We start from the raw sequence: 26,707 nt of genomic DNA on the forward strand, positions 1-26,707 counted from the left end.
ATGTTCTGATTTTCTTAATTTCCTTGAACACGTGCCATAGAAGACTACCATTACTGCCCTAAACTATAGTATTTCCCAACATTTAATAAAAGTATGAAATTTGGTAAAGTTTAAAGATGAACATTCCATTGTTCAAGGGCATTTCATTTAATACATTAAAGAATATCATTTATTATAACCTAATCCCATCTGATTACCACAAAAATAAGAATTATTGCAAAGCAGAGGCAGTTCTTTTCACTTTGGTATCCAAAGACTGATGGGTACAGGCCTTCGCTAAAGATTTAGTGGACTGAATTTTACCGTTAAGCAGATTATTTGCAGCCAGGCTACCTTAACTAACTTCATACGTTCTTGAAATTCTTTGATTCCAATATGAAAAAACAATTTTTTATTTCCTAGGATAGAGATGAAAACATAAGCTTGTTTTCAGTATACATTATTGACTCTTTTACTATGCATTTATCAAATTAACTATTGGAATGAGAACAGGAGGTCTCAGTGGTACTGGTGGGGGTTTTTCTTTTTTTCATTTTATTACTACGTGTTTTCAGTAAGTCGAAATGAAATATGTCATGTACTGATGGTACTGGTTTATTGTAATTTTGGAGAGTTTATGTGTACGTGGTATATGATGTGATGTGTTTCGTAGGAATTCTGAGGATTAAACTTGTTTTCTTTCCAGAAAAGCTCTGAATGCAAATGTGTTTGATATAGAAGTTGCAGAATGCCTGCTTAACAAAAAGTTAATTATTTGAAGTAGGTAGTAATTTGAATGAGAACAAAAACCGACTTGAGATTTGTACGTAATTCATAAATTATATGCACGACTATGCTAAAATGTCATTTGTTTCTCCTTTATTCATTTGTCCCCTCTAGACTAGTCTATTCTTGCCACTAGTCTTAATAAATGATAAAAGCAGAATCTCTAATGAATTGGAGTTACCTTATATAATAATATTTAACAATGGCCTGAAAGACTCACATGCATTTACTCTTGAGCTGAAATGCACTTAACTGCTAGTTCTTGTTGACCCTATGCTACCAGAGAAATAATGTATGGAAATATATCCTTGTAAAATTTCCATTATCCTTACCAAATTCAACTTCTTTCACAGGGTAGCAGTGCTTTTAGAAATTTATTTTACAAAAATCTGACAGAATTTTCCAAACCCTTTTTAACCAAAGAGAAAGTCTAGTCAATATATTTAATGTGAAGTTCAAACATTAGTGGTAACTTAGGGCCACTCAACCTATCACGCGGTCCTTTAAGTGTGCAAGACAAGCAGCCAAGCCACAAGCATCAGTCTGGCCATTCTCCAAATTTTAGACTGGAGAATGGCATTTGCTATACTTAAATCCAGAATTCCTCTCTAAGCCTGCAAGTAGGGGTATAAGGATAAAATCAGACACACAGAACAATGGCCCTCACACGGGGATGCCCTGCCACATCTTGGGACCGATTCTCAAGAGGAAAATCAGAATAACTCGCAACAAGACTTCTCTCTTCAAGGCTCAGGAAACTCACATCTCTTGAAACACTGGCAAAGAAATGAAAGAAGTCATGATTATATGGTCCGTTTGTAAATGTTCTCACATTACCTTGAGTATTTGGATCCTATAGTTTTGGCATTCTCAATATTCTTTCTTCCATAAAGATAATAAAAATAAAATTTTATGAAATAGCTTCAATGATAAATGGAAGTAAAGTGCCCAACAACTTTAATTGTATGGGGGGAAAAAAGCATTGGTGGGCTGGGGATTTAGCTCAGTGGTGCCTGGACAGGGCTTGCAAGCACAAGGTCCTGAATTCAATTCCCAGTACTGCAAAAAAAAAAAAAAAAAAAAAAAGAGCATTGGCTACAGGCCATCCCTTGACCATTCTTTACTTTAGAACATTTTCACTATAGCATGGTACTAATAGCATCCAGATAATGTGATCAGCATTTCCAACAATGACTATTCTAAGAATGTCAATTAACACTAGATATAGTGGACACTATATCTGTCTGAATAGCTCTTGAATGACTGAGATTGAATTAATTTGCATATAATGTATCACACTAATGTGATTTTAGGTATAACTGCATCACATCTTGTCAGATTTGACTTTCTTTTCTCTAAAAACAGCACATGCCACTCCCATGACACAATAATCTTTGACTGAAGAATACTAGTTCTTTAAGTCATTAACAATCTAAAAATATATCTTTCTACAGATAAAATAATGAAATTAGTGGCCCCATATCACTTGAACATTTCATCCATGCTAAAAGTCATAAACCGGTGTGTACTTTGGTGTTTTTCACGCCCCTTGCTTTTCTCTTTTCTATTTTCCCCAACAACATATTCTGTTACAAGACTCAGAAGAAATTGTCTTATATATTCTCTCCAGGGCCATTGTAAGGAACTTTGTTGACATTATGGGAATGCCCACTTCCTTTTGGGTTCTGGAGTATGGAAGATGAAATTCTAGACCAGAGTCTGGCAAGTGTGACATTTAAAATAATAGTGATGGTAGTATAATTATAATGCTCAGCTCTTCAGCAGTTATTGTTGTGGAAATTAATTGTTTAAAAAAGCTCATAATAGACTAAATGAGAATAGAAAGTTAGATAAAGGATATTAGCAGGAGTAAGATCTTTTGGATTTATTTTACAATAAAAGTCATAGCTTTTGAAAGAAATTAGCACATTGTTTGCTTTCTGTAAATGTGGAAGTTTGTTTTGCTTATGAATAGAAAGAAATAACAATTTTCCAGAAAAACACAGTACTAGGGGTTTGGCAAACACTGTATTAATTAATCCTTATAAAATTCAGAGAGATTAAGTTTGTCCTTCCTATTTTACAGATGAGGCAATGAAAGCTCAGGGAAGTTAACCTCCTTAAATCTTAGAGCCATTAAATTGTGAAGCAATAATTGTATTTCAAATCTATTTGGAGTGGAATTTTGCATTCTTTCAATTCTGATAGATCTAATTTTGTGTTTCTCTGGCATTTGTAAAATGGCATCGATCTCAAAACTCTGTAAATTTATTGGACATTGCCTGGAGATTCCCTCCTTGTTGAGACCCCCCAATATTGGGTTTGTGCAAGCATCGAGCATGTGTCTGATCAGAGGGTTTCGGAGTTGAATATGAGTGATTAAAATAGAAAAACTTTAAGGACCCTTTCAACCCTAAAATTCCAATTAACAATAATACTGTGGACATAAAAGGCAGCAGAAATTTTCTGTGATGGCAATTTTCCCTGCACAATGATCCCCTGGCATGAGACCTAAGTATAGTTTTCTCTGGATGACCTTATGTGGGTAGATATTACTCAATTTGAGTCAGAGCAGGAACTTAGAAGCTCCAATTCTGAACGGAAAAAGAAGGTAGTCAATCACAGATACATGACATTAGCTTACACAGATGTTCTGTTTTCCTCTGACTCACTCTGAGGCTTGGAAAGGGATAAATCTTATTTTTGATATAGTAATTGGGGTACAGTCACACCATAAGTCGTGTCTTCATATTATGCCTTTTCAACTTTTTCAGGCCCTCCTTTTGACCCAAGTTTTCAGTATTCCAAAAGAAACCTTTAAAAGAGGAAGAGCTGGTAACAGGATTAATTTTGAAAGCAAGGTGTAAGTTTATATTTCTGAGGAAAAATAATACTGTCATGGAAACATTGGATGAAAAGACTGAATATTTTTGCAAAAAAAATTAAAAATATTTTGCTACCTGAAGGTAGCACTCTTGTTTCCCTAAATAGAGTTGAGCATGGTAAAAACAAAAGGATTCTCATCAACTTTCTGTCTCTCTGAGGAAGCACTGCCTCGTGCTAAGGAGCTTGTACAGCCCCTGGGAGTAATGCGCACAGTAGATTGTTTAGCTATTAACTTCCTACTTTTATGTCGTGATCTTTATTATCTTTGAGCTGTTTGACGGCAGTTCAGCTTGTTTCAGGCCCCTAATCTTTGACAGTGAGTGAGAAAGATGAGATTTCTCCAAGTTAAAGAATCAAAAGAAAAAAATGGTTAAGTAAAAGAGACGTACTACTATGTTAGCATCTGTGGCTTAGTAAAGTAATATTCTAGACAACATAGGTGACATTATTGAGCCATATTAACAAGTTCTTATTATGAGTTAAAATTACAAAGATCCTTCAACACAATGTACATCCTTTTAGTGTTATTCTAAGTTCTAAGCATAATTTGTGAATGAAATATCCAGTGAATAATCAAGTGATGATTGGAGTACACAGATCTTAATTTGTTAATAACTGACACCTTTGTTTCTGAAAAGTACAAGTTACTAGCTGTACCATAAAGAAATCAGGGCGGAGAGCTCAAGATAGTTAATATATTCTAATCAAACAGTGGGATGAAGTCATACTTTCCAGTTCATTCATTGTCCTATTGGATAACCATTTTTTGTTTTAACTGGAGAATAATTCTGAGGGTGAATACTACTCCTTTACATGGCTCCCTTTGGCAGTAGCAATAGCAAACAGATTCAGAATCAACTCAGGTATAAGAGTTAGAAATCCAGTATGGAAGAAATAAATTAATTAGAGACAAAGGGAAAAAGTTGATTTCAGACACTCTGTCATGCATAATAGATGTGAACTGTTTTTCACATCTTTCATTGGTTTGTTCTTGTGCTAAGCATTGAGACTTTAATACTTGTGAACATTTATAGCCCATGTATTTTCCTTTGCAAAATCCACATGCTTTTAAATCTATTGTGTGTTTAAAGTTGAATGTGCTCTAATTCCTCTGGAAAAGTAATTGTGGAGTAGCAAAAGGGCCTTGTAGACCTGTGGTCAAATTTTTACTGAGCCAAATTATTTAGCCAATTTGAACATAGTTTTTAAGTACAAAAAAATCCTCCTTTCCCCATAGAACTAAATAAAACAATATCTGCAGGCAACATGCCTAAGAAGAGGCACTCAATAAGTAATAGCTACAATTGCATGTCTTAGATTATGACCTGAAAGCTTTCTTTCCGCTCATAAACTTAATAAAATTTGTAACAATAAACAATTAGTGCATGTTTCTCAAAGTGTAAAGACAAAAAAAAAATGTTTAGCTTCATGGAACCAAGGATTTTTAAAACTTATTTAATCATGCAAATGGCTCTACCCAGCTGTATTAACAATCTAAGAACTGTTTTTGTCTTCCACTTAGAGAAATGCCACATTCATAATTGTTAAAATGCCAGTGGATAAATGAATCTTCAGTATGAAATTCAGTGATCTGTGACACCTGTACACCAAAATTAAGAAGAAATTGTAGCCAGACAAGGCAGAATAAAGAAGGGATACTGTGAAAGTTAAGGACCACGGAGTAAGGTTAAAATGTGTTGGTACTGGCCCAGGGATTTATCTCAGTGGTTCCACTGCCTCCTTGAAAGCGCAAGGTCCTGAGTTTGATCCCAGGTACCAAAAAAAAATGTGTTGGTATTATAATCATTTTGGCTTGGTAGTGTCTTTATGACTAAAACGGCCTTTGGAATTAAGGACATTTAGTATCTTGAAAATCCTCGTGCAAGTGATTATTTATCCTACAGGAGGGAAACAGCAGTGTATCAGAGGAACCTCATGTTCCATGGGTATGCTTGCAAAGCCAAGATTAAGTTCAGTGGAACATTTGGAGAAACATTCACCCTATTTGCAACCATATATTTTAAGAAGAAATATCACAATCACTAAAAATATCAATCATTAAAAATAGTGCTATAGTTTTCTTAACAGTTTTATTTACAGATTTATTTCCATTTTTAAACTAGATATTCTTCTCAGTTTGCTATTGTTCTATATAGAGGTCATGTATAGATCTAGGAAGTCGGAAAGAGACTGCAGATGTCAATGATTGGGTTTTTATATTACTTTGGAAGGAAAAGAAGCATAAAACTTGAAAGGTGTTACTTTTATTTTGTATTTCCACTTAATCTTTTTGAAGCAACAAAATATTTTATTTTAAAGCATTTGAGTGAGTTGAATATTAATCCCTGAAAAATTCTTAGCACTATTATTAATTGCAATTTATCAGTGTTCTGGCTGCACTGACTTTCAGATATCCCCCATCTTATTCTTATTGAAAAGAGCATTCCACACTTACTGGAATTGAATACAGCTGAGTCTCAGAACAGTTTCTAAAGTTGAATAAAGATAGGCATTTAAATCATCTGATATTTACTGTCCAAACCTGGCCTTTTCAGCTATTACAGTACTTTAAATATACATTATATTTTCCAGTAAAACTTTTTTTGCTCATTCTATTGAATCTTGTTAACATTTATAGTAAAGGACAAACAATTCACCTATCCTAATAAAAACAAAAAGTACTGTAGCATCCCAAATCCTTTGCATTTAGAATAAATGCCAACTTGTTTTGGTATCCATTACCACTTTCAAATTGCATTATGCAATATAATGCAAATGTGAATTCTTAATTAGCAGAATCTGTTTGGTTCAAATGTACAACAGTAGAGGGATTTTTCAATGTACTGCAGCTGTTACCTACAGAGGAAACACATTTCATCTTACTAAGAGGAGCTGCTCACGTACATATGTTGTTATAGACGGATCCTTTAGTGTTTCCTTAAGCAATGCTATTTCATAATGGATTTCACATTGACTATAGCAAATTTTACCATTGCTGCCCACTCAATTTCTGCCTCTAGGTTGTTTTTTTCAGGAGAAGATGAAATTTTTCAAGGCAATGGGGAGTAGGGGTGGAGGAAAGTTTCTTTATGAAGGATGCAGTATTTACCAAGATCTTAAGGAAAATATGTCTATATATGCATATCAATTTAAATATCCATTTAAGTATTGGATGCACATCTTTGTACGCATGCTGTGCCCAATCAACATTTTCAAGAATATAACCTGAAGGCAGCCTCATGCAACGACAAAAATGAAAAAAATTAAAACATTCATGAATAGACACCACAGATAATACAGAAGGTAGAGCATTATGGACAAATAGAATGATAAAACCTTTGCTCATTGAATATTTTGCCTAGATTTGGGGCCTTTAAACAACAACCAATTATGGTAAATGTTTAACTGTAGGAGTTCAGGCAGACAGCCAAATTCTGGTTTCAAAGCTCTTGCTAGTTTTAACTTAAAGAGTTTTCATTTTTAAGCAAAAGGTTTTCTGGAGCCAACTGGAATCTGATAGTGAACTGAGCAGAAAGGGGCCAGGCAGTAGTCCCTGAAATGTGGCAAAGAATGGGCTACCAAGGAGTCTAAGGGAAATACTTAAACAATCTACCTAAAGCCAATTCATTCCTACAGATACAAAGTAAAGAAAGAGTTATTTTCCTTAGCCAACCACCTACAAAAACAGCAAGTTTGAGGGAAGGGAGCAAAAGGCACGTTTAATTTTTTTCTTGTTTAGGAAAGCCAGGTATTCCAAAGGCAAGGAAGGCAGCAAAACTCTTCGGCCAGCCCTTCCTCAGCTTATTAAATTGCCAATCTGCAGGAAATAGGTTTGAACCTTAGCCCTTCCCCGGGACCTTCCAGCTCTCTGTGGAAACTCTAAGAGCGGGTACCAGGGGCCGAGACCACCCACCCTCTGGCCTGCAGCCTTGGAATCTTTGAGAGCCAGCTGCTAACGCCTCTAATATAGTTGCTGAGGGGCTACAGAAGTGACTTTTCTTAGTCCATTTCCCTCCCGGGCTCCTCCGTGTATACCGAGGGTCTTTTCCCCTTTCCTGTTTACAGTGCCACCAGCACAGCCCCAACGCCTCAAACCTTGTCTCCCCCACCCCCATTCTCAACCATCTCACCCCCCCCCCCCATCAAAGTCCCTTCCCGGTCACCACCGAAGCCCGGAGAAGTGGGACGCACACAATGCCTCCCTTATAGGGCTCAAGCTGGGAACTGGGCATGCTCAGTAGCCAAAGCAGAATTTTTTTTCCCCCTTTTGGTCGCCAGTGCGGCAGCTCTCCCAGTCCCACACCTCTTTCCTCTACCCCTACTCCCTGTCCTCACCCCCAGCTCCCTAATCACTCTGCTTAACCAGTTTGGGGCCGAGAGCTCCCCAGAGTTCGGAGTTCTAAAAGGCGGAGAATTAAGCCCTCTCTTCCGAACCTCGCCAAATAGGCTCACTTTGGGCTAAAGCCTTACACTTTGGCCTTAAGACCCCCGGTCCCTGTCGCGCGGACAGGTAGGGGGAGTGCAAATACTACTGGTCCCATGAAGGCTCCGTGCAGCATCGCCCGCTACCAAGAAGTACTCCCGGAGCTCTCCGTTCTGCGGGGTGACAATTGCCCAAAGGTACGGTACCCTGGACACAACACCCAAGTGCGATTGTTGCATTTGAATGTCCTTGTTGACTCACCCCCCTCCGTCCTGGAATTACTCAGTTTCGCGTAGACTCGACGGCCCTGTGTGTCTAAGTCCCCCTCCCTCCAGGTTCTCCAATGTTTCTTTGGCTTTTCCTGGGTTCTTGGTTGTTCCCTCAGCGAAACGCCCCGGTGCGTGCGTGTGTGTGTGCGTGTGTGTGCGTGTGTGTGTGTGTTCCTTCGTTTTTAGGGGGCTGGGGGAGAAGAAAGGAGTCGGGTGCGCGTCCGTGGTGGGGGGGATGGAGGCCAGTGAGCCCGCGTTAGGGAAGCGGGGTCTCTGCCCAAGGATAGGGGTCGCTCCTCCCTAGGGGGTGTTTTAGGCAGAAGAGGGGGCGAATGCCAGGAGGAGAGCGCCTTGTTTTTCTGGGTGTGTGGGTAGCAGCGGGATGAAGTGGGGGTGTGTGGGTGAGGGACTGGGGGCTGAGCGGCTGGGTGTCAGGAGGGGGGACTGCCTGCGTGCCGGGGGGCGGGGGCGGGGGCGGGGGCGGGGATTCGGCGCGTGTATGTAAAGGTGCAGCCCTTGTGCGAGGGTCCGGGAGCGCGCGCGGTGTCTGGCGGGGTGCGCGCGCGCGCCGCTGCCCTCCTGCTCGGCTGCTCCTCGGGTTTGACGGGCGAGCGGACGCTGAGAAGCTCCATCGTGGACCACGAGGAGACCACCGCGAAAACTGCAACGCGGGTCGTGGCCGGGCCGGCCCTGCACCGGACGCCGGCCTTCAGAGGTAGGTGCATTTCCCGCGTGGGCTGCCCGAGCTGCACCGACACGCGCGCTGCCTCTTCCCGGCCCGGCTCCGCACCGCCGGTACGCGCGCGCGAAGGGAGGCAGGTAGCTTATTATTTTTAGTTTGAGTCGTGTTGTTTAGGGGCCGATTGAGTGGCCAAAGTGGACGTGTTGGTTAACAACTCCCCCGTCCACACACACACACACACACACCTCCCACTAGCCTGCCCACAGCGCGTTCGAGTGTCCCTGAGGACCGAAAGAATCCGGGCGTCCTCAGCATCCCTGCGCCCTGGGCGGCGGGGGCGACCGGGAAAGTGTCCTGGACTCGCAGCTTGGGCTGTTGGGGCCGCTGCTCTGGGCTGGGCTTTGTTTTCTGCGCTCTACTCACAGCCACTCTGCGTGGACGTGGATGTGGGGCTCCCGCGGGCTGCTCAGAGATTGCTGGCACTTGGCGAGACGGGGAAGAGAAGCGGAGGAGCCGCTGGGTAACTCTCCGAGCCCTGCAAAGCTGCAAAAGCGCTAGCGGCGCGACTTTGTGAGGTGCCTACATTTTGAGCTGATTTCTGGCTTGGTGAGCAGGAATGTGTAGCTGGCCAGGGGAGGGTTGCGGGCGAGGGGAGCCCTGGCCGCCGCTTGTGGCCACGGAGCCACGGGGTCACTTTGCCTGTGGCGGACGGGTCAGTGGTGCCTCAGTGCCAATGCCCTCGTGCCCTGAGCTATCTTTTCCTCCTCCTCTCCCACCAAACGGCCGGGGCTAAAAAGGCCGACGGAAACTCCAGCCGCTCCCCACTGGGGGACGCGGGCGCCCGGAGAAATGTGTGCGCAGCGGAGCTGAAGGCCCCCGCGACATCGCGCACGGTTCCCCGCCTCCACCACCCTGCCCACGAGGCTGCTGCTTGGGACGGGGACCCGGGACAGGGCTGCGCGCCGGCTCCGGGATGCGGCAAAACATTGCGGTACGCGCGAGCGCCGGCAGCCCCTTCAAGCGCGTCTCCGCTGGCCCGAGGTAGCGCACCAGGGGCGGTGGTGGCCAGGTCTCCCCTCCGACCCTCTCCTCCTCCATCCTGGCCCTAGGAGGTCTGGCCGAGGTTTCCCACGTCAGCACCTGCGGTGCCACCTCGACCCACGGACGCCCCTGTGGTGGCCTGTCCCCAGCAGGCTGCTCCCGCTGCCGAGGCGTGGAGCCCAGGCGCGGCACCGTGCGGGATGCCGGATTTGTGGCAGGGCTAGGCTTGTGCAGTTCCGGCCGGCCGTGGGAGCTGAGCGTCTTGCTGGCACAGAGACTGAACGACAGGGAGGCGCACCTCGCTCGGCAGCCTGAGAGACGGCTCTTCCTACCCAGTTCGTACTTTGTACGGTTTTTGTTCCTTTGGGCCATGATTTCTGGTGCATGTTTTAATGGGGACTCCCGTAAATGTGCGGTTTCTTTCGTCTACATCCAGTATCCCTTTTTACCCTCTTCCTGGTCGCCCTCTCTAAGGTCTTTCTCTTCCATTCACCACTTCTCCATGCCTCTTGCCCTTTCCGCGCGCCTTTCCCTCTCGCCTTGGCTAACCAACTCTTTCTCTTCCTTGCCTGCTGCTCCTCCAGCTGCTTTCGGCTTCCCCTTTTCACCAGAGCTGCATTTGGGAAGTTCCTAGCTAGCTCGTCCTTGCCCTTCTCTTTCCTCTTGGCTACTTGAAGTAGAAATTACTAGGAGGAGGGCAGCTCCTTTCGCGTTTGAAGATCTGTTGATGTTTCTGGTTCTTGATTTTGGACTGAATTCGGGTCTTTTGATTTTTATTTTTCTTGTCGTTTTTAGCTCGGTTGCTTTTCGGTTTCCTGGTTGAGGGCTGAGGGTGGCGGTTGGTAGTAACAAAAAATGACTCAACTGAACCAAAATAACTGTTGAAAATCACATCAACAGAAGGCAGGAGATAAGGGAAATTTTGATTTTACAATTCAAGTTGGTTTGATGATGTAATATTTAAGAATTATGACTTCTTTTAGCAATGCAAATCATACTGCCCTGGTGAATAGGGGAAATGCATGTCTATATGACAGCCAAACAGTACGTCAGCGGTGCTGGCCATGTTCTGAACTAAACTACTTAAGATGTAAATCTTCCTGGTCATGGCTAATGGGTTGTCTACCTTGAGACGTGTTCGATTTTTACCACCAGCCGATTTCTCATGGGCAAAATAAACAAAGGAGTTTCTGTGACACTTCTTTCTTTGCATCTTTCTCTCACTGTGTGTTCCTAGGTATTTTATTTATTTAATTAATATTTGCTGGTAACCATACTGAAACTGCAGCCAGCCTCCCCTTCACAATGGGAAAGATTCACATGCCTAAAATTGCATCCACAGAATGCATGCTGTTTGTGTTCCTTTCAGTCTTTTCTGTGAAGCAGAAGCGCTGGGTGTGTATTTGTGGATAGATGCCTTATAGGAGGAGTGAGGGACAGTGGGTTAACTTGCTAAGCATTAAAGTCCATCAAGAAGTGACTTTTAGTGGTTTACGTGGGGTGGTAATATTGGGGAGAGGTTTGGGAACTGATTATTTTTGTACCAAAATGTGTTTCCACTGAATGTAGCTGGTTCTGCAGAGAAAGCTCCTCAAAGATTGTGGTGTGTAAAGTCCTCTTCCTCAGCTGTGGCAGTCTGTGGTCCAAGTGAAGCAGATAAGCATTTGAGCCAAGGGTCTATTGGACCTAGGTTCAAAGTAGCTAATAAAGGAACAGGAGAGGACTGGAAAGGCAAGAGAGACCAGTCTTGGAGTGGAAAGGCTGCCTGGAGATCAGCTAAGCAATTCGAGAGCTAGCAGTTCCTCTCCTGCCCTTAGGGACTCAAAGTCAAAAGCCCCCTCCTTCCCCTGGCCGCCCCCATTTGGAAGTTGATTGGCAGGAAACTAGACACCTATCCTTATTTCACATGAAAATAAAATTGGGCTAGCTTCTATTCAGTTGTTTTTCTAGAACCCCCCCCCCCCCCAGGGTCATCTGTGCTTTTGAAGGCAGCAGTGTACAGGAGTGAAGTGATTAATGGCTGTTTGCGTACCAATGGACTGAAGCTCAGTCTAGGGCTCCTTCCACATAGGTCTGTTACCTGGACCCTGTGCAGCAACCCAGTCTTCCCATTGCCATCCTCCACTGAAGCCTGGGCTTTGCTCCGCTCTTTACTCAGCCCCTTTATCTAGCTCCAGCCAGGAGAATAGATGTCCACTAATCTTAATGTCTTTGTGGTGCAAATGACATGGCAAACCTAAAGGTCTCCAGACTGTCCTTTGAGTTGCAAATAGGAAGCTTTCAGGGTTGAGTTCAAGGGCAGAGTTTGGTGATCCAAATTAAAAAACAATTCATATTGCTAAGGCTTAATGTGATTAATCATAGGTGTGGAAATCAAGTGTGTGGCATTTTTGTGGTAATTGTTTGACTGAGTGTAAATATTTGGAGTGTGGGATGCGTTAGAAATATGACGCTGGTAATTATAGCTATGCGTTCACTGTGATATGATTTAAACACTAATAATTTTTTAAGTCATGACTATTGAAAAAATGTTTTCTTTTTATTTTGTAGATTATTTCTCTTTATTCAGAAGCATAAAGTTGTTTGCTGATTGTGAGAAGATGTTTCTTTGGCTCTTTCTGATTTTGTCAGCCCTGATTTCTTCGACAAATGCAGATTCTGACATCTCAGTGGAAATTTGCAATGTGTGCTCCTGCGTGTCAGTGGAGAATGTACTCTATGTCAACTGTGAGAAAGTTTCAGTGTACAGGCCAAATCAGCTGAAACCACCTTGGTCTAATTTTTATCACCTTAATTTTCAAAACAATTTTTTAAATATCCTCTATCCAAATACATTCTTGAATTTTTCTCACGCAGTATCCCTGCATCTGGGAAATAATAAACTGCAGAACATTGAGGGAGGAGCCTTTCTGGGGCTCAGTGCATTAAAGCAGTTGCACTTGAACAACAATGAATTGAAGGTTCTCCGAGCTGACACTTTCCTTGGCATAGAGAACTTGGAGTATCTCCAGGCTGACTACAATTTAATCAAGTATATTGAACGAGGAGCCTTCAATAAGCTCCACAAACTGAAAGTGCTCATTCTGAATGACAATCTGATTTCCTTCCTTCCTGATAATATTTTCCGATTCGCATCTTTGACCCATCTGGACATACGAGGGAACAGAATCCACAAGCTCCCCTACATGGGAGTTCTGGAACACATTGGCCGTGTGGTCGAATTGCAACTGGAAGATAACCCTTGGAACTGTAGCTGTGACCTGTTGCCTTTAAAAGCTTGGCTGGAGAACATGCCATATAACATTTACATAGGCGAAGCTATCTGTGAAACTCCCAGTGACTTATATGGAAGGCTTTTAAAAGAAACCAACAAACAAGAATTATGCCCCATGGGCACAGGTAGTGATTTTGATGTCAAAATCTTGCCTCCGTCTCAGCTGGAAAACAGCCACACCACTCCCAATGGCCACACTACTCAAACATCCTTGCACAGATTAGTGACCAAACCGCCCAAAACAACAAATCCTTCCAAGATCTCTGGAATCGTGGCTGGCAAAGCCCTCTCCAACCGCAGTCTCAGTCAGATTGTGTCTTACCAAACAAGGGTGCCTCCTCTTACACCCTGTCCAGCGCCTTGCTTCTGCAAAACGCACCCTTCAGATTTGGGACTGAACGTGAACTGCCAAGAGAAAAACATACAGTCCATGGCTGAGCTGGTACCGAAACCTTTAAATGCCAAGAAATTGCACGTCAATGGCAATAGCATCAAAGACCTGGACATCTCAGACTTCGCCGAGTTTGAAGGACTAGATTTGCTCCATTTAGGCAGCAATCAGATTACAGTGGTCAAGGGGGGCGTATTCCACAATCTGACTAATTTGCGCAGGCTGTATCTCAATGGCAATCAGATCGAAAGACTCTATCCTGAAATCTTTTCAGGCCTTCATAACCTGCAGTATCTTTATTTGGAGTACAATTTGATTAGGGAGATCTTAGCAGGCACCTTTGACTGCATGCCCAATTTGCAGTTATTGTACTTAAACAATAATCTCCTGAAAAGCCTGCCTGTTTATATTTTTTCCGGAGTACCCCTTGCCAGACTGAACCTGAGGAACAACAAATTCATGTACCTGCCTGTCAGTGGGGTCCTCGATCAGCTGCAGTCTCTTACCCAGATTGACTTGGAGGGCAACCCGTGGGACTGCACTTGTGACTTGGTGGCCCTGAAGCTGTGGCTGGAGAAGTTAAATGACGGCATTATCGTGAAAGAACTGAAGTGCGAGACACCTGTTCAGTTTGCCAACATGGAACTGAGGTCCCTGAAAAATGAAATCTTGTGCCCCAAACTTTTAAACAAGCCATCTGCACCCTTCACAAGCCCTGCACCTGCCATTACATTCACCACCCCGTTGGGGCCCATTCGAAGTCCTCCCGGTGGCCCAGTGCCTCTGTCTATTTTAATCCTAAGTATCTTAGTGGTCCTCATTCTAACTGTCTTTGTTGCTTTTTGCCTTCTTGTTTTTGTGCTGAGACGCAACAAGAAACCCACGGTAAAGAACGAAGGCCTGGGGAATCCCGAGTGTGGCTCCATGCAGCTGCAGCTACGGAAGCATGACCACAAAACCAATAAAAAAGACGGACTGAGCACCGAAGCTTTCATTCCCCAAACCATTGAACAGATGAGCAAGAGTCACACCTGTGGCTTGAAAGAGTCAGACACCGGGTTCATGTTTTCGGATCCCCCGGGACAGAAAGTCGTTGTGAGAAATGTGGCTGACAAGGACAAAGATTCATTGCACGTGGATACCAGGAAGAGACTGAGCACAATTGATGAGATAGATGAATTATTCCCTAGCAGGGATTCCAATGTGTTTATTCAGAATTTTCTTGAAAGCAAAAAAGAATATAATAGCATAGGTGTCAGTGGCTTTGAGATCCGCTATCCAGAAAAACAACAAGATAAAAAAAACAAGAAGTCACTGATAGGTGGAAACCACAGTAAAATTGTTGTGGAGCAAAGGAAGAGCGAGTATTTCGAACTGAAGGCGAAACTTCAGAGTTCTCCTGACTACCTACAAGTCCTTGAGGAGCAAACAGCTTTGAACAAGATATAGGTCATGCAGTCTAACTTCATGCAGAGGACATATATTTAGTGATGAAAGTGCCTTTTGTTGACTTCTAACTTACAAATACTATGTTATCAATAGGCATAGAGGTAGGTGTTTCCAAGGGTGTCTCATTAACTGTAGCTGCAAAGATATGTCAAGAGAATTTCCTTAATAGATTTTACTACAGAAAACCTATACTGTGGAGTCCTGTGGGGATACTGCAAACTGTTGCCAAAGGGATGCTTTATACACAGAGTACACTGAATTTAACCTCAAGAGGCAAATCTGTTTTGTACCCCAGTGCAAAACCTTCGTCTCTTTGGGCTTTGTAAAGCAAACTCAAGAAAACTGGTACGAGTGTTGGTACCCCAGCTGGGTCCTTCATCTTGCACGTAGAGTAAGCTGGTGGAACTGGAATAATCCTTTTGATTTGTGGCATTGTAACAACTCTGTGTAAAGATTATCTGAAAAGTGTAAAAAAAAAAAGCATGCAAAGAGAGAACATTCGATAGTATTTGTAAATCGGTAAACTTTATGGCCTGCATCTTGAAACGCTGGATTTATAATGTTAAATTGTGCAAATATTGTTTAAAATATATCATGCATTACATAAATATAAAATTAATCTGAACACTTTAAGCATTACCTGCCTATACATAAGAATCTAAAAGAGAAAAAAAATCAGTGTGAATTATTTAGCATTTGTGGTGATCTGAAGAAATGTTTATCAGAATCAAACATGGCTCAAATTAAACTGACACTGGAGTTTGTTCTCAGTTATGTGAAATACCCGCAATCCTTAAAGGTTGTCCAAAATTAGCAAAGTGCTTACCGTGTGAGCGCACCCAAAGCTATTTTTGTAACATAATTCATATATATGAAGTGCTTTGTATACTAAATAGGAAAATATGTACTCCTTAATGTGTATTTAATATGCCTGACTTGTTTTCCTGATCACAACGAATTTATCAGTAAGTATAAATTTAGATAGAAAAATATACTAAACCGAAACTGAAGCTAATGTGTACAGAAATATTTTGGAATTTGTGATCAGGTATAAATTAAAAACAGAAAAAGCAAAAAACACACAAAAAGAAAGAAAAATACAAAAAAAACACCACAGTTCTGTAAAATTCTTGTGAATTTAGCATATTATCTTCAGATTTGTTACCAATTGTGCATTTTAAAATAGATTCCTTAGTTTTATAGTATTGTGTCTGGGGCAGTTGTTATTTGCTGTCAGTTGTCTTGCTTTTCAGGACTCTATGAGCTTAATTCAAATAGTTTTCACTACAAATATTTAAAAAATAATGACCAAGGTTAATAGTATCTTGTATGCATCAGTATCCTAATCTAGTAGAACTGTAAACATCATGGTAATCTTGGCTGTCAAAGCCACACCATAAAATGCTTGCGTTGGTCTCAGATGAGCTCACAGTCGGCAACTACAAATGATATGCCCCTGTATTTGCTTGTGCTGTTAAGTTCTAAGTCAAAACTGGTCAAAGGAATGAAGTATTTGAGAACCGGTGATATTTAAAGATTTTTAGGAGCTCTCGATTAGCAAAATGCTATCCAGAAATACATTGCCTTCTTGGCCAGCTTGTGTGATGTGTGTGTGTGTGTGTGTGTGTGTGTGTGATATCCATCTCTTATGGATTACTATATTAATCAGTTAAATAACCAAGAAGAGAAACATAGATATTCTTCACGAATTGCAAGTGGCAGATGTTTTTGTGCAGCTTCCAAAATGTTATGGTTAAGTTGTAACAGCAATCAGTTTATTAAGCACTAATTTCTGGAGTCTGTGTGTTTGTTTCAAGATTAAAAAAAAAAAACAAAAAACAAACAAACATGGCATTCTTGGAAGAGAATGTGTGTATGTGTTTGTGTGTGTGTGTGTGTGTGTTTGGGTATGTATTCATTCATATAGATAATTTGGAGATTTGTAAAATAGGAAAGAAAATCTCCATATGTATGTGGTGTTCCTCTTAAGACTTTAATGTGTAATTTTAATTTTCATGAAAATGTCTGTGAATACTTTATATGAATATAAAAATCCAAACAAATAATTGCTTTCTGAACTCAAAAGAAAAGACAAGATGTGTGCTTAACAGCTTTATTCATCTGCAATTTCATAAGGACTTTTAATATGCCATTACCATGCATGCATGCATCCATGGATTAAAGGGCACCTAATGCATACTGACAGGATAAAGACGCAAAGGCTTAAAAGAAAGTGTTTTAGTTTATCCTGTCAATAAAGTATGGATTGAGGAATCTTAAATAGACATTTATGGGAGGAACCAGAAAGCTCCATCTATGATCTGGAGATAATAGGTCATTGGGATGATGCCTTTTATTCAGTGTGGTGATGCTTTGAAGACGTTTCAAAGCTTCTGCAGAATTGTCAATAGCAAGAATACCTGCCACCATCTCAAAGCTTGCTGTAGTATATTGGCTATTTTATATTCTTCTGCTGAAAGGTATAAATGTTCAACATTTTTAGGAAAAAAAAGTAATTTAATTGTATGTGGTTATTTGGCAGTTCTAACTGTAAATGAAAGTAACAAATCCTTGGTTAAGGATGATATACTTTCCTTAACTAAAGTCATTGTGCCTACATTATACAGTGTATACTATTTTGCACCTGTCTCTCATTAGTTCTACTTGTACATTTTATGATAATGTAGAGTTAGGCATAAGTTCTGAATTGAGTACAAGAGCATTTAAAATACTGTATCTACATTTTGTTGGCTTCAGTTTTAACCTTCATATTAGTTTAACCCCTTGAGGTATGACATGTACGTTGGTACAGAATTTTTAGTAGAACTTTGATTCAGATCTTGAAAATCCAAGAAGTGCTAATTTCTAATGTGGTCTGACACAAGATGGGCTTCTTGGCATTGTATTCATGTCTATGAACTGTGTTAGAACAGTTGCAAAGAAAACTAGATATTATGAAACCAGTGAAGGGGTTGAGATAATATATTGTGTCCGTGTAATATAAATCAAGTTTTAAATTATTTTTTTATGAAATCAAGAAAGATGATTCAATTCTTTAAAGTAAAGCTTTGTGTAATTTTATGAGAAAGCAGCTATTAAAGTACAGTGATTTAAGTCTATAAGGCAATTTATATTCTATATTTAGTTTTCCATTGTGAATAATAAAGTGAATAAATATATTAATTAGAAAGTCATTTAAGACCATTCTTTTGTTGCTTTTTTCAAACATTTAATTTTATAAGCCATAAAGATGCATAATTTATATAGGGCATGGCCTCATGAATAATATCAACAGATATTTCAGAAATAGCAGAATACATCTAGAAATGTATGGTGATAAATTATAATATCATTTGCATGAATTTACATTGCCATTGTATGAAATGAGCACAGTGAGGTTTTTTTGTTTGTTTGTTACTGTCACATCCAAAGAGTTGGGGAGAAATATATATTAAGAATGTATTTATAATCACTATTTTGAAATAAAGTAAAGAAAATGCATTGTATTGTTTTTACCCTGATTTGACTTTCAGTATTTTAGATTAGTTTGTAGAACAAAAATCAAGTAATGCTATACAATCTAATGTAAATCACCAAAAGGAACTGTTTTAATGACTTTTATTTGCTTTTAATTACACCAAGGTATTAGAATTTATTAAATGCCATTTTTACAAAAGTATTAATACAATTGTTTGCTACAATGGTATTTCTGAAGCCACAGTTTGTTAAATATATCTATATTTCCATTATTTTTAGAAGAAATAAAACAGTAAACAAACTGATCCTATTGCTGATTTGAGGGTAAAATATATAGCTTTAGAATACTGTTTGTAAACAGCTTAATTGTTAAATCTCTGTTAAAAGATGCTTTCTTTACAAACATCTTTGCAATCTATTTCCCTCCCCACTGGCAGCCCCTTTAGTGACAAAGGCAACAGCAACATGCTTTGATTCTGGCCTGTTCTCATTAATCAGTTGGAATCTGACACAACTTCAGATGAGCAAATATTAGTATTCAGTCTTAACTATCTATTCAAATAATTTTAGGAAAAAAAAAAAAACCAAAAACGTTTGAGACCTCTAAATTTCATGGCCAGCATGGCTGATTACAGGTTAGTTTCCCATTTATGGGGTAAATTGTGATTTTTAGTTCTTTCTTTTCAAGAAGACCTAAATTATCAATCCATAATTTTGTGCAGTTACTGTGGTTAAGGGAAATGAACCAATTGCATTATGGCTAATTTAAGCGCAGAGAATATAAACACTTGGAGTTGACCAATAATATGAGTTAAGGTACTTAAGAGAAATAAAGACAGAAGAGAATGCAGAAAGTACAGATTGAGCTTGCTGTGGCCTTGATTGATGCACAGCTATGCTGAAATTGTGAACAGTAGGGTAGCACACACAGGTACATTTAGACTAAAGGTCTGTGTGTCATAGGAGATACATCATGAGACTGTGTCATGTGAGTTAGGAATTTTGAGCACAAGACTGGATGTCAGTCACTCTTCTGTAGAAAAGTGCCATCAAATCAAGCATTGGCTTCATTTCCAGTGCTCATTAAATTAGGCACTATGGTCAGAGGGGCTGAACTAAAATACCCTGTTTGTCATATAACTTACTGGGAATAACTGCTGATATATAACAAGTTCATCTTAAAGTTGTTAACTTTCAATCCAAGATTTCCTGAGGATCTGCCTTTTGTTGAATTAAAAGCAAATGAAAACTGAGCTTGCTTCGGCAGCACATATACTAAAAGCAAATGAAAGGTCAAATGAATTTAATTATTTTACACAAAATAGCCTTTAATCTAATTTTGAATTTTATTTATTCAGTTATTGTTTAATTTCACTTTAGTTTCCATGAGTTGATACGATTGCATCTGTGAGCATAAAATTGAAAGAAGGAAACTATCTTCTTACATGAAATAATGTGGTATTTAAAATGCTTTAAAATTAACTTCTTGTTCATATGTCTACAGGGGAAAAATAAAGTGGAGCTCTGCGACACTTGAATACTTTTGGCTTTTCATTGATAATTATAAGATCACTTACTATAGAAGCCAGAACCAAGAGAAAATTACGCAGTTCTCTATTTTGGTTTACTTTTGTAGACACTACGAAAATAGAAATAGATTCAGGGGATTCAAAAATAAAGTAAAAATGACAAACTATGTATTTAACTTAAATGCCTCACAAATGAGAGTGTCAAAGAGATAAATGGGAATATGTAATGAATTATTTCTTTGTAATTAGCTAAAGGAAGGAGATGGTCTTTTAAAATTGCTATGTATTTCTCTTAATTGGCAACTCACCAGGACCTGATTAACAACCTGAGAAACCCATGTTGTGCAGTGGATATTGCTTATGGAAATATTTGAAAATCACAGTAAGTTCTGTTCTCCCTCTGAAGACTTGCAATGTATATTTCCATTGTTGTTTCATGTAAACTGAACTTTTGTGCTACAATTCTGGAGTTGGTATGTAGTATCTTTAATGCTGTTTTCATGAATAAAAGTCTTTCTTATAGGTCACATTTGTAGCCACTCAGTGTGTTTATTAGTGGGAAACCAGTGAAGCTCAGATTCAAAAAGAATTGCAAATATTCTGGGGTTTAGATGATACAATTATTCTATTAGTTTATATGGATAGGCAAGCCCTACCTACATATATTCACATGCATACACAGAAACAGTAATATATAAAAACAGGGAATTCTTCCAAGGGAAATATCTAGCTGGTGTTAACAGTTAACATGCTTTTGCACAACTACCTAGATTTTCCAAAGAAAACTGGATATCAGGTCCCAAATGATCATTGTAATGCTTTTTACTTTCACTTTAAATTGAAACGACCACCGTGTCATATACAGTAGAAACTAGGCCCACTTTTGTCAAGTTTTACTCATGTCTTCTGTCATTGGATTTGAATTGGCTTTTCTTCATTTATTAACTTTATCACCATGCTTCCTCTTCAGTCTTTAAAATTAGTGCATAAACAGTGCTGTGTTATCCCCAGGCAACCAGCCATTGTGCAAAACAACCTGTTATTACACAGAGAACAATGTGCAGGAGTTTAGACTCAAATTAAGGAGGCCATGGGTGATGACATGGTTAAAAATCCCTGAACATGTGTTCTTTTTTTAAAAAAAGAAGAAGGAATGGTTTGCTGAAAATTAAGATTGAAGAACCAATAACTAGCTTATGATCAGGGAAGGAAAGGGCAAAGGATTATTTAGAGAACAAATATTTACTTATCATATAGAACCCAATTGCTAAACATCATGGAAAAATGTCAAATTCCAGACATCTTTCTCTTGATAGTTTATCCTGTTTGATTAACCCTCATTTCCTTCAAATGAATATAAAATTGAGGCTGCCTCAATACAACAGGAATTTAGTTTTTTGCAGAATTCACTGACCAGATAATTCATTTACTTACTTTTTTTAGCCTCCATGAAATTTTTTCCTCGGGCCATCTGACATGGATTGACTGACAGTCAGGGCCTTCTGAGATGGTGTTAGATGTGAAAATAATGGATAGTGTTTTGCTTAATGAGAAAAGGAGGAAAATATGCATGTTACACATAGAGCATTTTGAGAAGGAGCAAAATAAATCGGTACAAATACGTGGTTTCTCCATCATTTGGTAAAATACTGCTAAGGCTTCTGTTTTTTGTTTTGTTTTTTTCAGAAATTTGAGTTCAGTAAAAATTACCAAGTAGCTATTTGAGAAGCCATTTTCTGCATGAACCCCCAGGAAACCGTGTATCTGCCATGGTTCCCCTTGCTCCATAGCAGGAAATGTCATATTTGCCAAGTCCTCCCTGCTGGAAATTGTTCTCTTCTGCTGATACGAACAGCCAACACCATCTATGGATGGCAGGGACTAGCTCAGGAAAAATTTTTTCACTTGTTTGGTAGGTAGTGACAATATGCACACAAAAGCTAAGATTCTAAGTGTAATTTTACCACAGTAGGGAGCATTTCAATTGCATGTGTTTTCCATATTGCATCTTTCTTTTTGTTTATCAGTTACCCTCTAGCCCACGGAAGCAACTCGGTATGTTATTCATCACTCTCCTTCAAAAGTGGAAACGACTCTCCATCCTGGAAACTTATTTATAGAAAGAAACATCATGATTTTCTCTGCCTATTTCCTTTTATAACTTCTAAAAATATAGAAAATTTAGTGCACTAAGTGATGGATTTAAAAGGAAGTCCTTCTGACATGAAAATAATTATAAGAAGATAGAGTGAGATATCAGAAGAACGTCAAATTCGGGAAGCTATTCCCTGTGTTTTAGATTTTCTCATATTGTAATTAGAGTTCAGTGCCTTAGTGCATGAACTGGACCAGAAGAAATCAGTTTTCACTTGAGTCCTGGCAGTAACTACAGAAGTATATTATTGCTGACATGTTGGTCAGGTTTGCCATGTATTATCATAAACATGGCTGTTATTTTCTCCTTGCACTATCCTTCAGAAAATATTCATTTGCTCCGATTTGGCACAGCTGCTGAAATGCTGCTATATCAGTTCTCACCATGAAAATTCAGAAAGAATTTTGTTCTACATGCAAATCAGCAGTGACACAGAAATGGGCATTGGGAACTGGTTAAACTATTAGGGTTTGGAGAATGAGTGTGTACTTAAGAAAATAGGTCTTTAAGAAAACCAGAATGTGGACATTTTATTAAATTACAACGGGGTCAAGCATCTCCCTTTGAACTTGTTCACTTTTTGTGAGATTCAACATGTGCATTCTAAAGGGAACAGCGCAGATGAGAGGCTTCTTGTCTGCCCCATTGGTGTTGCAGTGTAGAATGTATGATCACTAGCTTGCACAATTAATCACAAGTGTGTTCATAGTCGCAGCTGGTCATTGGAGTCAAACTACATTGGGGAAGAACAGTTTCTTAAGTGATGTTCTTAATTTAGTGGAGTGGAACTGCACTTCATAGTCTTTATACCATTTTAATCATTATCAAAACAGAGTAACACAAGTACCTATTGGCGAATAGTGATGTTCAATGTTGACTGACCCACACAGGAAGATGGAGTATATTCCCTCATTGAATTTTGAAGTCTGATCAACAGTTGGTCCTGATCCCTTCTCTTTTCAAAGGGTAACTAGGGGTAGAGGAAAAAGTGACAAAACCACAGTCACACGTACTACAACCCCTCTGGTCTAGATTCGGATTCTTCTGACACAGGATGTTTTTATTTCCATTACACTGTCCTATTTGGAAGTTCCTGAGATGGGAATGAGGATCTGTGAGTGAGGGTATAGGGAGACATTGCTTTGTAGCATAAGGCCATTTCTGTACATCTTTCGAGCTGCCTATAACTGGAATGAACTAGATATGAAATACAGGCTCATTTATCCATGGAATTGTCCAAGGTGAGAATTGTTCTGACAGGAAAGATGGATGTTACTCAAGGAAATTTATTTGAATTCAGGCTTGGACTAGGTTATCTTGGAGGAAAGGATACTTTTAACTCTAAGAGTACACACACTAAAATCATTCAAGTCAAAGCTATCAAATGTGTTTTGCCTGAAATATTCAAGTGTTTGATCTACTCTAGTTTAATTACTAATAGGTGCTATCTATTAGATCCTAGAATTACAAGTCAAAATACCAGTTACATATCAAGCACCATGTTACATAAGAAACATATAAATTCCCCCTGATTTGCAATGTTTTCACATTAAGTATCAGCATTCTAAATAAAGTCTCTTAGGTTTAATTTTTTACAAAGGAAAAAACAACTTCCTTTATACTGTGCACTGAAGATGGCACTCTAGTAACAACCTCATACTGGAAAGGATAAGATCTGCTTGTATTATTTCAATCTTAAATTTCAATTTTGAGGTGAGTTCTTAAACCTGACAAGTGGGACATAAAGGAGCGTTTCTTGCAGTATCATCTTTACTAATTGGAGTTGGGTCTGTTTCTTAATATTTAGTCTCAGTTACATAGAACTGAACTTTATTCCAAAGAACTGTAGCTATAACTCAAAATTATCTGAATTATAAAAAAGATATCCTGCTAAATAGTTATTTAAATTCCATACCACAGAGACAGAAAAATTGAAAAAGCCTTCAGACTTGAGAGTTTTTGTTTGTTAATTTTTGCCACTGTATATTTTAAAATATTCTGGGTACATCCATGTAATTTTCAGTTTTAAAATGTAATTCTGAGTTTTTTAAATTCAATACTATTACATAGAATCCCATTTAATGTGGCTACGATGCCCTTGCTGATCCCTCTAATTACAAAGAGCATATCTTCAGGTACCAGTAACTCGCAAAATTAGCACTTTTATACTGTGGAATCATACTTTCCTTCTAAATAGTTATAGTGTTAAATGTATAACAACCTCTGTCTAATTAACTTTATGTTTGGGTAGAGAAGAACAGACGGAACTAAAAGAATTGGCTTTGACTTGCTACTGACATGTCAAGATGTCTACCAGAGCAGGGGTATTAACCCTCTGCCTTCTCTAACACTTCAACTCACATGTTCACCCATGCTACCACTTCACCTGTCTGTGGAGCCCTATAGCTCCTCACTCAAGCATCCTTTATTCTGACACTGGCCTTGTGCCCCTGCTCTCATTAAAACTCTGATTCTGTTTAATGTTTATTCTTCACATTTGTATTCAGATACCAGATTTACATGCAGCTAATTCACATACTGTCTTACTTTCCTATCTCGGAGACACGCTGCCCAACAACCACAAGTTATACGATGAAAGGTTGGCTCACAGTTTGTAGAGGTTCCAGTCCACAGTCAGCTGCCTCCAAGGCAGGACAGCATGGCAGAGGGGCCTGGCAGAGGAGAAACAGCTCATGGTTTGGAGGCTGGAAGCAGAGAGAGAGGGATCAAGGGAGGAGGGAGGGAGACAGACCTTTCCAGACCACGCCCCCAGTGACGACCTCCTCCAGCCAGGCTTCACCTCCCAACATCACATTTAGCTGTACATACATCACTTCCCCATGATCCGGCCACCTCACAAAACACCCACCTATGAGCCCAAGAAGCTTTAAAGGGACATCTAGACATAAACCGTAACACATGTACCCTAAATATGGCGGTAGGTGAAGAAACCGCATTAGTAGAACAAATGATGGCTTTGCAGGCCTGTGACAAACAATGGAGTAGGTGGTTTCCCTCAGCATCCATTGGTTTTATCATCCATAGATTCGATGCAACTTTTCAATGCAAGAAACTTAAACCTATTCCCAAGAAGTGCAATGTTAAATGACCATGGTGGTTTTCATTCATTAAAACTTATTCATCTAGGGAACTAGTGATAAGGGAAAGGAGTCAGTCCCAAAGAGTCTCTCCTGTGGAAATGACCTTTAAATTAATATCCTGAAAAAGGAGTTCAAATAGTTGTTGAAGATTAGGATTGAGGAAGACATATGAGCCCGGGGGTGCAACATGGAGTACCTAATAAAGCGACGTGGGAAGAAGCTCAATATGTGGGGCTGATGTCATAAGCAAGGGTTACACCAAGGGCCAGAGAGCAAATATTAGAGGCTTTGCAGGCCATGTAGTCAGTGTTACAACTAGACAACTACAGCTATGTGGCCCTCAAGCAGCCACAGATGGCGAGTGAATGAATGGGTATGGCGGTGTTTGTAATAACATTTTATTGACAAAAAGAATCTGGGGGACAGATTCTACAGGTCATGGGTGTTGATCCCAAGCCTAGGTCCTAAAGAGCATGGGAACAGGCTGACTTGAATGTGGACTCTGCAGGACTTCTATGTAAGCTGGACGTGAGGGTCAAGGGTGAGAGTGGAATCCCATTACCAGGCTGAGAAAATGCCATCCACTGAGATGAGCAGCCCTCTCTGGAGCAGGAGTGGTTGTCCAGGGCAGGTACCAAGGCAGTTAGAGCTGCGTTTGAACACGTTAAATCTGCCGCGCTGAGATCGTGCACCTGTTGAGTAAGTGATGGGCTTTGTCTGACACGAGCTCCTAGGAACAACTTGGGCCCAAAATAGAACTGGGAATCATCATCACTGACACACAAGTCATGAAAGGAGTGGGGTCACAGAATGAGAAAGCAAAGGCTGTCAAGAGATATGTGGGCTTTAGACGCTTTTTCCTGTCATCTGTGCTGTGCTCATTTTGCCCCCAAATCGCCTGAGGCACTTGTTAAAATACAGACCCACGGGCCACTCCCAGAATCTCTGCCTAGGAACGGGCATTTTACATCTTCCCTGATTATTATTTATACTAAGTTGTGAGAATCCTTGCTGTTGAGATAGCTCAGAAGAGAAAGCTCCCGCAAAGAGAAATATTCACCAGACCGCTACGGGGTCCTGGGAGCAGGGAGGTAAGAACATTCCAAATGGGACTCAGTGACCAAGTGTGGCCAGAGTTGCTGAGAGACAGTCTTACCACCCAGCCAGGCTTTTCTGATGTGAGTCCTGTAGGGGTTGCATGCAAGACAGATGTGAGGACAGCTGCAAGACTCCAGAACCTAACAGGAGACAGAATTTCAGAAAGA

General features: G+C 40.1%; 1 protein-coding gene across 3 annotated transcripts; it reads left to right on the top strand.

The window, feature by feature from the left end:
• The first annotated feature begins 7,890 nt into the window (after positions 1-7,890).
• Slitrk4 (SLIT and NTRK like family member 4) lies at positions 7,891-16,292 on the top strand. Of its 3 annotated transcripts, none has more exons than XM_087202088.1 (2): positions 7,891-8,271; positions 12,617-16,292. In XM_087202088.1, exon 2 carries the CDS (start codon positions 12,667-12,669, stop codon positions 15,178-15,180), a length of 2,514 nt encoding a protein of 837 aa, XP_087058214.1. In that variant the 5' UTR covers positions 7,891-8,271; positions 12,617-12,666; the 3' UTR covers positions 15,181-16,292. The 3 variants fall into 3 exon arrangements, with proteins under 3 accessions (XP_087058214.1, XP_004862356.1, XP_087058213.1); XM_004862299.4 differs by lacking the exon at positions 7,891-8,271 and adding an exon at positions 8,872-9,058; XM_087202087.1 differs by lacking the exon at positions 7,891-8,271 and adding an exon at positions 9,288-9,600.
• Positions 16,293-26,707: the final 10,415 nt, after the last annotated feature.

This window comes from Heterocephalus glaber, unplaced genomic scaffold (genome assembly GCF_053883595.1).
Source record: "Heterocephalus glaber isolate CG9 unplaced genomic scaffold, H.glaber_assembly_v1.0 deba00001764, whole genome shotgun sequence".
NCBI classification, from domain to species: Eukaryota; Metazoa; Chordata; class Mammalia; order Rodentia; family Bathyergidae; genus Heterocephalus; species Heterocephalus glaber.